Below are 12268 nucleotides of genomic sequence, written 5' to 3'. Positions count from 1 at the left end.
TATTTACATTTTAACTGCTAATGCTTATACAACCTATGACCTCCACCAGTCCTCTGTCCACCAATCGTAGCCGACGATATAGCTCATTAGGAAATACCGGGCCATTCCATCAAGTGATGAGTCCATCAAGGCTTCCTCTGCCTCTCCCTCGGACTCCCAGGCTTAGAGTGAATGCATGTGAAGCATGGTCAAAAGTGTGAAACATGCACACACACACACACACACACGACACGGGACACCTGAGGCTAATTCACACACATTAATGAACACACACTCTCTACAGTGCCCTTGGTTAGGTGTGTCAGTGGGTGTCCATGTGTGTGTGTGGATTTATCAGGTGTCATCGTAAGATCACGCCATGGGAGGAGAGTCACAGACTGAGAGAAATTAAACAGAGAAAAAAGAGAGAGGGTACAGAGGGGAGGCCGGGAGGAAGATATGGGTGAGGGAAGGAGGGAGGGTGAATAAAAGGAAGAGAGTGAAAAGGAGAATTATTGTACGTTTTTACCAATGCAGAGAGGAGGAGGGAAGTTCCATCGTCTGACAGTTCCAGGCATGCAGGAGATGTGAGAGTTTCCCTGCAAAAGAACACACACACACACACACAAACATACCCACACACACAAGCACACACAGACACACACACACACAGACACACACACACACACATTACACCCACACACAAACATACCCACACACACAAGCACACACAGACACACACAGACACACACACACAAAAGGTAATCAATGAATTAGCCCATTTCCATTGTGGATGAGCTTTGAACCATCTCTCCCCTCCCTGTCAGCAGAGTCCTGGCAGAACAATGGTGGGAGCTGGGATACTGTATGATGATCTGTGTGCTTTGGGTCATGGTCTGATCTGGCTCGGTGGTACCGTGGTGATGACAGCATGTGATGTAATAAGACTGTGATGGTCCCGGACATCATGTCAGCCCACCCAATCAGACAGCTCAGTATAATGATAAGACTGTGATGGTCCCGGACATCATGTCAGCCCACCCAATCAGACAGCTCAGTATAATGATAAGACTGTGATGGTCCCGGACATCATGTCAGCCCACCCAATCAGACAGCTCAGTATAATGATAAGACTGTGATGGTCCCGGACATCATGTCAGCCCACCCAATCAGACAGCTCAGTATAATGATAAGACTGTGATGGTCCCGGACATCATGTCAGCCCACCCAATCAGACAGCTCAGTATAATGATAAGACTGTGATGGTCCTGGACATCATGTCAGCCCACCCAATCAGACAGCTCAGTATAATGATAAGACTGTGATGGTCCTGGACATCATGTCAGCCCACCCAATCAGACAGCTCAGTATAATGATAAGACTGTGATGGTCCCGGACATCATGTCAGCCCACCCAATCAGACAGCTCAGTATAATGATAAGACTGTGATGGTCCCGGACATCATGTCAGCCCACCCAATCAGACAGCTCAGTATAATGATAAGACTGTGATGGTCCCGGACATCATGTCAGCCCACCCAATCAGACAGCTCAGTATAATGATAAGACTGTGATGGTCCCGGACATCATGTCAGCCCACCCAATCAGACAGCTCAGTATAATGATAAGACTGTGATGGTCCCGGACATCATGTCAGCCCACCCAATCAGGCAGCTCAGTATAATGATAAGACTGTGATGGTCCCGGACATCATGTCAGCCCACCCAATCAGACAGCTCAGTATAATGATAAGACTGTGATGGTCCCGGACATCATATCAGCCCACCCAATCAGACAGCTCAGTATAATGATAAGACTGTGATGGTCCCGGACATCATGTCAGCCCACCCAATCAGACAGCTCAGTATAATGATAAGACTGTGATGGTCCCGGACATCATGTCAGCCCACCCAATCAGACAGCTCAGTATAATGATAAGACTGTGATGGTCCCGGACATCATGTCAGCCCACCCAATCAGACAGCTCAGTATAATGATAAGACTGTGATGGTCCCGGACATCATGTCAGCCCACCCAATCAGACAGCTCAGTATAATGATAAGACTGTGATGGTCCCGGACATCATGTCAGCCCACCCAATCAGGCAGCTCAGTATAATGATAAGACTGTGATGGTCCTGGACATCATGTCAGCCCACCCAATCAGACAGCTCAGTATAATGACCATAGGGAAACACATCTGGGTTATAGAGGCCTTGAAAAGATACATAATGTAATCGGTCATGAAATGTAACCTGAGGTTTGTTCAACATCTCTGTCTGGGGGGTTGGATGTTGTTCAACAGTACGAATATTAAGACAGCCATCACTACCCACATCATCATCATCATCATCATGGTCAGTGACACCACATCAGTGGTCCAGTGGTACCTGCAACGTGTAGCCTGGTTCACACAGGAAGGAAACAACGTTGTTCATCTGAAGTCTGTCCCCCACCTTGATCCCATTCATAGGGACCACTGGCTCTGGACAACTGGACAGGGACACCGCTGGATCAAGGGAAGAGTGAGGGAGGGAGGGAGTGAGGGAAAAGAGAGAGAGAGGGAGGGAGGGATGGAAAAGAGAGAGAGGGAGGGAGGGATGGAGGGATGGAAAAGAGAGAGGGGGGGAGGGAGGGAGGGAAAAGAGAGAGGGAGGGAGGGAGGGAGGGAGGGAAAAGAGAGAGGGAGGGAGGGGGGGTGGAAAAGAGGGAGGGAGGGAGGGAAAAGAGAGAGAGGGAGGGAGGGTTGGAGGGAGGGATGGAGGGAAAAGAGAGAGGGAAGGAGGGAGGGATGGAAAAGAGAGAGGGAGGGAGGGATGGAAGAGACAGAGGGAGGGAGGAAGGGAGGGAACAGAGAGAGGGAATATAGAGAGGGAAGAGAGGGGGGGATGAAGAGAGATGTAAAAGAAGGGATGGAAGTGAGAGAGGGAGGGAGGGAGAGAGAAAGAAAGAGTAAGTAAAATGATGTAGGGGAGCTGGTACCAGATGTTTAATATTTGGCATTGATCTGTTGGGAGGTAAACCATCACTGGAGAACACTACAAACCCAGAGGCTTCAAATACTCAAGAAAATCCAAAATAAGAATAAATCCTCTTTATACAGCAGTTTTGCCATGCTTGTGTGTGTTTGTGTGTGTGTGTGTGTTTATGTGTGTGTTTGTCTGTTTTTGTGCGTGTGTTTGTGTGTGTGTTTGTCTGTTTTTGTGTGTGTGTGTTTATGTGTGTGTTTGTCTGTTTTTGTGTGTGTGTTTGTGTGGGTGCGTGTTTAGTAGTGCATGGGTGTATGTGTGTGTGCGTGTGCGTGTGCATGTATACATACTCTTGTACTCCAGTCTGAAGCCGGCCGCAGACACGCTGATGTCCGAGTAAAAGTGTAGGTACAGCTGATTGGACGTGCTGTTCAGGAGAGCAGGAACCGTGGTTCCTAATGAGAACAGACCAATAGAGAACATCAGATAAAACATTCTATCCCCCTCCCTTAAAAAGATATGTCCCCAAATCTTACCTCTCTGCAGGGGTTCTCTAACAAATGTTTTTCATTGGAAAGCCTGTGGCTTCCACTTTTAGTTCAAACAGAGAGACTGCCCCCCCCCCCCCCCCCTGCGGATTGGTTGAACCGAAGAGAACCTTCTTGAAGGTGTCATCCCCTTCTCATTGTGACCGGTATGTGGAGGATCTAGCTTCAGGCGTTTATTTGACTCCTGCCGCTTCAGGTCAACTCTTTGTCGACCTGTTCTTCTCTTCTGATTATAGCAGAATGATGTACAGCCCCGTGAAGAGTGGGAGGTCTGCTGAAGACAGATGGGAGCTGTATTCATGGTGACCCTTGTTTCAAGTGGCAGAGACAGGGGTTCCACCTGGGGACTTGTGGGAAATGCAGGTGCTTCATTGTGTTGACAGGTATGAGACCTAAGCCCCGATCACGTGTTTCCCTCTGAGTCATTGTACCGTAGTGACAGATTTATTTCATATTCCTCCGTCCTTCTTCAGGGCAACTTGCAACATTCAGACCCTGGTCCAGTTCCGAAGGGAGGAAAAATGTCTCTATTGTGATGTTGTTTGACGGGAATGACCCGGGAAAAGATAAACAAATTCATCACTCGATCTCCAAAACAAATAAAGGTAACCTTTTCAAAAACGCATTATTCCTTAGGACATCTTCCAGGCTGAAAGACATATTGAGTTTCCCTCCGGTTCTACAAGGGGCACATGCTCTGAGAGTTGCAGCTCAGGGAGCAGAGGACCAGACAGCATTAAATCACACTAACATGCTGCTTCTCAGATCAACTATTGATCTCAGTGTAACATGACCAACAGTGCTGGTGGTGTTACGCCGGGGAAGTTACGGGTATATTATAGGTTCTGCATGGGTCTATAGACATTTAACAAGACAATAGCAAGTTGACCCACACTGCATCCTAACGAATACACACCAAGACCACACTCGTTACCTGAGAAGCTTCCCAGCATGGTGTCAGTGTTGTCTCCTCCATCAAACACCTCCAGAGAATCCCAGTTCTGCTCCGTCACAAAACTAATCACTTGGATCTGAGGAGAAAGAGAGAGCGAAAGAAAGAGTGAGGAGGAGAGATAGAAAGGGAGAATAATTTGTGTCTTTGTCTAACCCTCATGTTGCGAGGAGAGGTTAGGTGAGGAGAGGACTCCCTTATGAATTCTTAATTTTACATCTCTTCTTGGCAAAGTTGCAGAATCACTTCATGGAGGAGCCTTAGAAGTTTGACTTTGAGAATTATTTTACTATTATCTAACTACAAAAAGTGTGGCACACCATACAACTTCAACAACAAAACCTGCTGGGGCTTTCTACGATATTTTATTATTTCAACACCTGTCTAATCTCTTAATAACACCGTTTACAGAAACAACGTTTCTCAGAATCACAGACACGCCTTTAGTGTCTATCACAAGTGTCCTGTCTTTCATTCAGATACAGTGATACAAAAAGACTGCAAAATGACCAGATCCTCCACTACTGTGAAAAGTAGACAGCACTAAACTGTTGAGTGAATTAAGGCAAGAACCCCAGAAAGACACAAAGACCTCCCACAGCTTCATTCAAAGACCTTCCCTGTTTTCACAGGAGGATGTTTGGAAGTTTCATGGAACCAGGCCCTCTTCCACTCCAACATACCCCAGAGTGAACAGGTCAACTGGTTCACATAACAAAGTCTACAGTATATAGTTTATAGTCTCTCTCTCTCTCTCTCTCCCTCTCTCTCTCTCCCTCTCTCTCTCATTCAGTCTGGTCTCACTCCATCCCTCTCCCTCTCGGTCATGACTCACTCCATCTTTTTCTGTCCATGTCTATTTTATTTTCACTATACATTATTCGATGCTATAATGCTTTATCGATAGAGACAGTGGTGAAAAGAGGAGAGATTATATTTTGGAAGAGCAGAGGTATGTGAACCCATGCTGCAATCGTTTTAGTAATCCCTGTACATTATCCTATTCCTTATCACCATGTTGATAGTCATCCTTGTACATTATCCTACTCATTATCACCATATTTATAGTAATCCATGGATATTATCCTACACATTATCACCATGTTGATAGTAATCCCTGTATATTTCCTACTCATTACCACCATGTTGATAGTAATCCCTGTATATTATGCTACACATTATCACCATGTTGATAGTAATCCCTGTATATTTCCTACTCATTACCACCATGTTGATAGTAATCCCTGTATATTATGCTACACATTATCACCATGTTGATAGTAATCCCTGTATATTTCCTACTCATTATGACTATGTTGATAGTAATCCCTGCATATTTCCTACTCATTATCACTATGTTGATAGTAATCTATGCTTATTTCCTACTCATTATCACTATGTTGATAGTAATCCATGCTTATTTCCTACTCATTATCCCCATGTTGATAGTAATCCATGCTTATTTCCTACTCATTATCCCCATGTTGATAGTAATCCATGCTTATTTCCTACTCATTATCCCCATGTTGATAGTAATCCATGCTTATTTCCTACTCATTATCCCCATGTTGATAGTAATCCCTGTCATCATTTGATCCCTTGGCTCTTGCCTGGTTCCTTTATGACTCATCTCCCCACCCCTTTTATTGGAACTCACAAACACCGGTCTTCTCCCATCTCTCTTGCTGCCTCTCTCTCCCCGCCCTCTCAATCTTTCCTCTCTCTCTGTCTCTCTAAACCCTCCACCAGCATGACCCCCCCACCTCCTTGGAAAGATTGACCTTCCATTAGCAGCGGATGAATGTGCTACCATTGCATCCAGAGCCTTTTATCCAATCCTGGATGGTAACTACAATCAATGTGTCGGAATGGGGGGCAGTGTGTTGGGGGTAGGGGGGGCAGTGTGTTGGGGTATGGGGGACAGTGTGTTGGGGGTGGGGGGGCAGTGTGTTGGGGTATGGGGGACAGTGTGTTGGGGGTGGGGGGACAGTGTGTTGGGGTATGGGGGACAGTGTGTTGGGGTATGGGGGACAGTGTGTTGGGGTATGGGGGACAGTGTGTTGGGGTGGGGGGCAGTGTGTTGGGGTATGGGGGACAGTGTGTTGGGGTGGGGGGACAGTGTGTTGGGGGTGGGGGGACAGTGTGTTGGGGGTGGGGGGACAGTGTGTTGGGGTTGGGGTGACAGTGTGTTGGGGGTGGGGGGACAGTGAGTTGGGGGGACAGTGTGTTGGGGGTAGGAGGGACAGTGTGTTGGGGGTGGGGGGACAGTGTGTTGGGGGTGGGGGGACAGTGAGTTGGGGGGACAGTGTGTTGGGGGTAGTGGGGACAGTGTGTTGGGGTTGGGGTGACAGTGTCTTGGGGTTGGGGGGACAGTGTGTTGGGGTTGGGGTGACAGTGTGTTGGGGTAGTGGGGACAGTGTGTTGGGGGTGGGGGGACAGTGTCTTGGGGTTGGGGGGACAGTGTGTTGGGGGTAGTGGGGACAGTGTGTTGGGGTTGGGGTGACAGTGTGTTGGGGTTGGGGTGACAGTGTGTTGGGGGTGGGGTGACAGTGTGTTGGGGGTGGGGGGACAGTGTATTAGGGGGACAGTGGAAAGAGTGTTGGGCTTGTTTAATGCAGGAAGGGCAAGACACAAACTGAATGTGATAGAATGTTTCATATGAATTCACACCATGTTAGAGGAGGGAAAGAGTGTGTGTGAGAGAATTCTAGTAATTTTGCTCTTATCCAGGGGGACAGAGAGATTCTGGTCATTTAGCTCTTTTCCAGAGGGACAGAGAGATTCTGGTAATTTAGCGCTTATCCAGAGGGACAGAGAGATTCTAGTAATTTAGTTGACACAAATTTCGAGTGACGCACATATGTCATCTTTCACACACAGCATTTAAAGTACTTCACCAGTTATTCATTTTTAATTGCAGGAGAAGGAGAGGGGGAACGCTGAGCATACTGGAACCTGGGAAAAATGATGTGTCAATGATAGTATAATGGACACACACTGATCTAGAACCAGGTGCATTTATCTAGAACAAGGTGTATTTATCTAAAACCAGGTAGATCTTTAATAAAAACTAAAATAGCACTCAGTTTAACATAGTACAAATGTTAACCACCATTCCCAAGTCAAAGTCCCGTCACTGTCCTGAGGCATCATTGGGATTTTATATTTAGACAGGAAGTTCTCTCACTAGCACCGCTTCTAGTAGCGTCAGGACCCTGGACCTGGCACGACACAGATTAGCTTCAGACGCCAGGCAGTGGTGGGATGTGTTCTGATGTTCTTCTGTCACTGTGGGAATCTGTGTGCATGTCAGTGGTTTTCTGTGTGTTCACAAAGTGTCTGCACATGTTCAGGTTACAGACTGAGGGGCAACTGGAGGGGGAGAGAGGGAGGAGGGGGAGAGAGGGAGGAGGGGGACGTCTCCATAGGGACCTACAGCTGGGACCTTGGAGTGTGTTCTGTAGGAGTCCTCAGGCTGCAAATGTTTACAAGACGCTCTACAGTTCTGGTCAGGCATGTCTAAAGAGACCTAACTCGGGTCCTAGTGGATATTCCCTTATGGAATGGATTTAATCCCCCTCATGGGCTGAGGAAACATTACACATCTGCCAGTGAGTTCAGGCATACCTGGGGGGGTCCTAAATAACACAAGAATATTAATAAAGTGTACATAAGAAATATAATTAGCTGTTAAAATGCCTCTCCTCTTCCCCCAGAAAAACACTAGCTCTATTCCTCCAATGACCATCTGTTCTTGCACTAAGCCGCTGGCTTATTGTCAGATAGGAGGCACCGGGCCAAGACTGAGCAGAAACTACAAGATATGAAATCACCTAGCTAATTCACCTAATTCCACCAGATTACAGACAGACGGTGGTGGAGACATAGGGACAGAAACCAATAACGACATCTCATGAACCCCTCACTAGTCTGAGGATCAGAAGGGATTTAGATGACCAGACACTACAGCCGCGTCCCCAATGGAGCCAAGGCCCCCATGAAGTGCACCATATTAGACCAGCGGCAGTAGGAAGTAGTGGACTATGAGGAATAAGGAGCCAATTGGACTAGACCCTAAAGGTCCCCAAGGTACGGATGTGTCCCTTCCTCCCTCCACTAAAGGCTCAGGTGTCTTTGCGGCAGAGACTGGGCCGATGGATGGGAAGGTAACAGACAGTGGCCACAGACACTTTATAACGGGCCAGTTAATTAGACTTATTTCCTTTCCAAAATTCATGGGTGATGGGGGGGGACGATGGGGAGACGATGGGGGGTTAGCTGACATTCAATGAGTCACAGTCAGTTCTTTACTTCAGGAACATTTTAAGGTTGTAAAATCTCTGCTAAACTTTGAATTAAGAATCTGGTGCTAAGAAATGGTGAGGCCGTTTCTGCGACAAACAGGATCAGGAAGTATTCACATAATATCCACATTCTTTCGAATGCTTATGAACAGCATGTCCTTTTCATTGATTCAGGAGGACTCTAGAAGACTGTAATATTTCACTGAAACATTATGGGTGACATGGGTTTGTTGGTGTGTGTGTGTTTTGGATCTATGTGCGTGTGTTGGTAAATGTATTTGTACTTGTGTGAGAACGTCTGAGTGTGTGTGTTCGTAAATGTGTGTGTGTTTACTTTTATGTACCTGTATTCCGGATCCTTCTGGGACAGTGATCTTCCAGACACAGTTGAGACTGTTGAGATACGGTTCTGGAAACCCAGGGGACAGTATGGTGCCGGTTCGCTGGGTCAGGTTCCCCCCACAAGGAACTAGACAGAACCAGAGACAAAGGGACAATGATTACCAACAGGGCCAGAGACAAAGGGAGTATGATAACCAACTGGACCACAGACAGAGGGACAATTATAACCAACAGGACCACAGGCAAATGGATAATACCAATTGGAAGAACCACAAGAGATGCTAAAGTGCGAATTAAGAGAAATATCACAAAAACCGGAAATGGCAAAAAGATTGTGGATGACTGTTCCCAATCATCCTACAGCCGGTTCCCTTCTAGCGTCCACAGCCTCAACGTCAGAACATCTGCTGTCTTCACTGGAGCGCACAGGTCAACATCTGTTGCACCAGCACCTTTCAAGGAGTCGAGCAGTGTGTGTGTGTGTGTGTGTACACGTGTGTATGTAATCCACAGCAGTGCTTCCACCTGGTTTCTGCGCGTTCAGGTTTCGAATGTTTGCTGGGGACAAAGAATTAGGACAGGCAGCTAGGAGAGACGGGCTGGCTGGCAGCTAACATCTGTCTAGGATGGTCTAGTTAGGCGGAGAACCAATACATCATGAAAGACGGGTTAGAACGTGTTCGTGTTCAACTAACCAGATGACGACCAAAAATCCCCCCAAAAGTTTGTAAAACAAACAGGGAGCTTCAAACAGTCCCCATGACAACACGTTCTTTGGTTCTTAGGTTTTAGGAAATTCAGGGACTGAGTTATGGGCGTGAGGATGGGCGTGTCTTCCTACCGATACAGCTGGGAATGGAGCTGTTCCAGTTGGCCAGCGCGTTGGGGACCGTCAGACACTCAATGGCCGGCGAGCCTTCCAGGACGTATCCGGGGGTGCACTCGAAGCGGATGACGGCAGCCACGGCAAAGCTGCTCCCCATTCTCCTCCCGTTCCTGGGCTCAGGGACCGACGTGCACTGAGTGGCACTGGTCCTGGGTACAGCTGTGGAGGGAGGAATCACAAACTGTTATTTTAAGTTTGGGATTCCTCCCGTGTCCGTTGTCCGCGATGTCGGCGTGCACTCTGAGGTAGGTTGTTCCAGTGTTAGCGCGACTGCCAAACTAGCGTTAGTGTATAATCATTGAAGAAGTTTTGGACATTGACTTTCTTTATTTGTATTTTTTCAGGGTCTGTGTTTTGCATGCAAAATGACAATTGGGTAAAGTTCAGTCTGTCAGCTGAAATCTGAGGGTATTTTAATACAGAGCAAATAAACTGTTTAAAAAGAACAGCATATTTTGGGTATCAAAAGTATTTGAATAAAATAACAATTTATGTGTGTGGGGGTGGGGTGGTGGGGTTCACCAGAGAACAACAAACGTCTCCCACTTCACTGTTGAACTGCAAAGCCTTTCCATCACTGACATAAAACACACTCACTCTTCCTTTGGGAAGGATTATTGGTTCCACACAAAGGAAGGTCTGTGTCTACAAGTTTTGTCAAAGTGTGTGTGTGTGTGTGTGTGCGTGTGAGACAGAGAAAGAGGGAGAAAGTCACTTTCACTGTTCTGTTTTCATTTATTATTTTTTGTTTGTTTTGCCTATAATTTTAATATATATTGACATTTGCTTTGGCACTGTATGTAGTAACACATTACATGTAGTAACACATTACATGCAGTAACACATTACATGAAGTAACACATTACATGCCAATAAAGCCATTTGATTTGAAAGTCACTCACCTTGATACACCAGGTGGAATCCTTTGGAGCTTGATTGGCCTTTGGAGGTGAATCGGATCAGGATCTGATTGGATGTTGCCAATGGTAGAGACTCGCCTGGGAAAGAGACCATAGGGAAGGAAGGGATGCAGGGGGAGAGCGGGAGAGATGGAGAGGGAGGGATGAAGATGGAGAGAAGGAGGGATGAAGAAGGTGAGAGGGAGGGATGAAGAGGAAGAGATGTTGGGATGAGTCCTTAAATTATAATATACTGATGCTTCTAGTCCATAATAGTGTGGGCAGGAGACTGTGTCATTAGACCTGAGGTGAGCAGGTCGTAGCGGTTTGTAAGGACAGCTGGAGTGGTTCCTGACTTCACCTTCCAGATCAAAGAGATTGGAAAAAGATGGTGCGGTATTGCAACTGGATATTATTTCAGCATCGGTATTTTCTACTCTTCCACACTCAGCTGATCTGCCGATCCTACAACTCATTATATTGGAATTAAAGCCCTCACCTGAGTGACCTGGGACAAATTAAATTTCAAAGATTTGCTATTAAAATCAAATGTGCCTTGATTTCATTTAGTTGATCTCCTTGCTGGAGCTTTCTATTCTCTCAGCCACCTCCTCTCCCTCTCCCCCCCCCCCCCCCGCATCTCATCTCTCTCTGTCTCTGTCGTCCCCCCCCCCATCTCATCTCTGGGATCTGTTTGGTTTTGCTTCTCAGCAGTGAGTCCCATTATTCAGTGTCTGACTGACACAATGTGGAGGATGAGGGAGGGAAACCCAAGTACAGAAAGAAAGAGAAAGGGAGAGAAAGGGAGAGAAAGAAGGAGAAAGGGAGATAAAGAAAGAGAAAGGGAGAGAAAGAAAGAGAAAGGGAGAGAAAGAAAGAGAAAGGGAGAGAAAGAAAGAGAAAGGGAGAGAGGTCGTCTCCCCAGACTGTGTGTTGTGTGTGTGTCTATGTGTTGTGTGCGTGTGTGTGTCTATGTGTTGTGTGTGTGTGTGTGTGTGTCTATGTGTTGTGTGTGTGTCTATGTGTTGTGTGCGTGTCTATGTGTTGTGTGTGTCTATGTGTTGTGTGCGTGTCTATGTGTTGTGTGTGTGTGTGTGTGTGTGTGTGTGTCTATGTGTTGTGTGTGAGAGTGTGTGTGTGTTGTGTGTGTGTCTATGTGTTGTCTGTGTGTGTGTGTGTGTGTGTGTGTGAGAGTGTCTGTGTGTTGTGTGTTTCTATGTGTAATGTGTGTGTGTCTATGTGTTGTGTGTGTGTCTATGTGTTGTGTGTGTGTGTCTATGTGTTGTGTGTGTGTGTGTGTTGTGTGTGCGCATGCTGGGTGTGTGTGTGTCAGTGTTGTTTGTGTGTCTGTGTGTTGTCTGTATTATGTGTGCGCATGCTGGGTGTGTATG

At 46.7% G+C, this 12268-nt stretch overlaps 1 protein-coding gene across 1 annotated transcript in view; it reads right to left on the bottom strand.

Annotated features, from left to right (window-relative positions):
- Positions 1–12268, bottom strand: part of csmd2 (CUB and Sushi multiple domains 2) — a 331743-nt gene that overhangs the window by 79038 nt on the left and 240437 nt on the right. Inside the window, exons 34-40 of the mRNA XM_029122791.2 lie at positions 10881–10976; positions 9934–10137; positions 9095–9219; positions 4429–4525; positions 3297–3401; positions 2368–2486; positions 509–578 (exon numbers count right to left, since the gene is read on the bottom strand). Of these exons, the coding sequence (XP_028978624.1) occupies positions 509–578; positions 2368–2486; positions 3297–3401; positions 4429–4525; positions 9095–9219; positions 9934–10137; positions 10881–10976 (816 nt within the window). The remainder of the gene's footprint in view (positions 1–508; positions 579–2367; positions 2487–3296; positions 3402–4428; positions 4526–9094; positions 9220–9933; positions 10138–10880; positions 10977–12268) is intronic.

This window comes from Esox lucius, chromosome 10, assembly GCF_011004845.1.
Source record: "Esox lucius isolate fEsoLuc1 chromosome 10, fEsoLuc1.pri, whole genome shotgun sequence".
NCBI lineage: Eukaryota > Metazoa > Chordata > Actinopteri > Esociformes > Esocidae > Esox > Esox lucius.
Note: the sequence above shows the minus strand (reverse complement) of the source record. Positions and strands in the feature narration are given on the sequence as shown.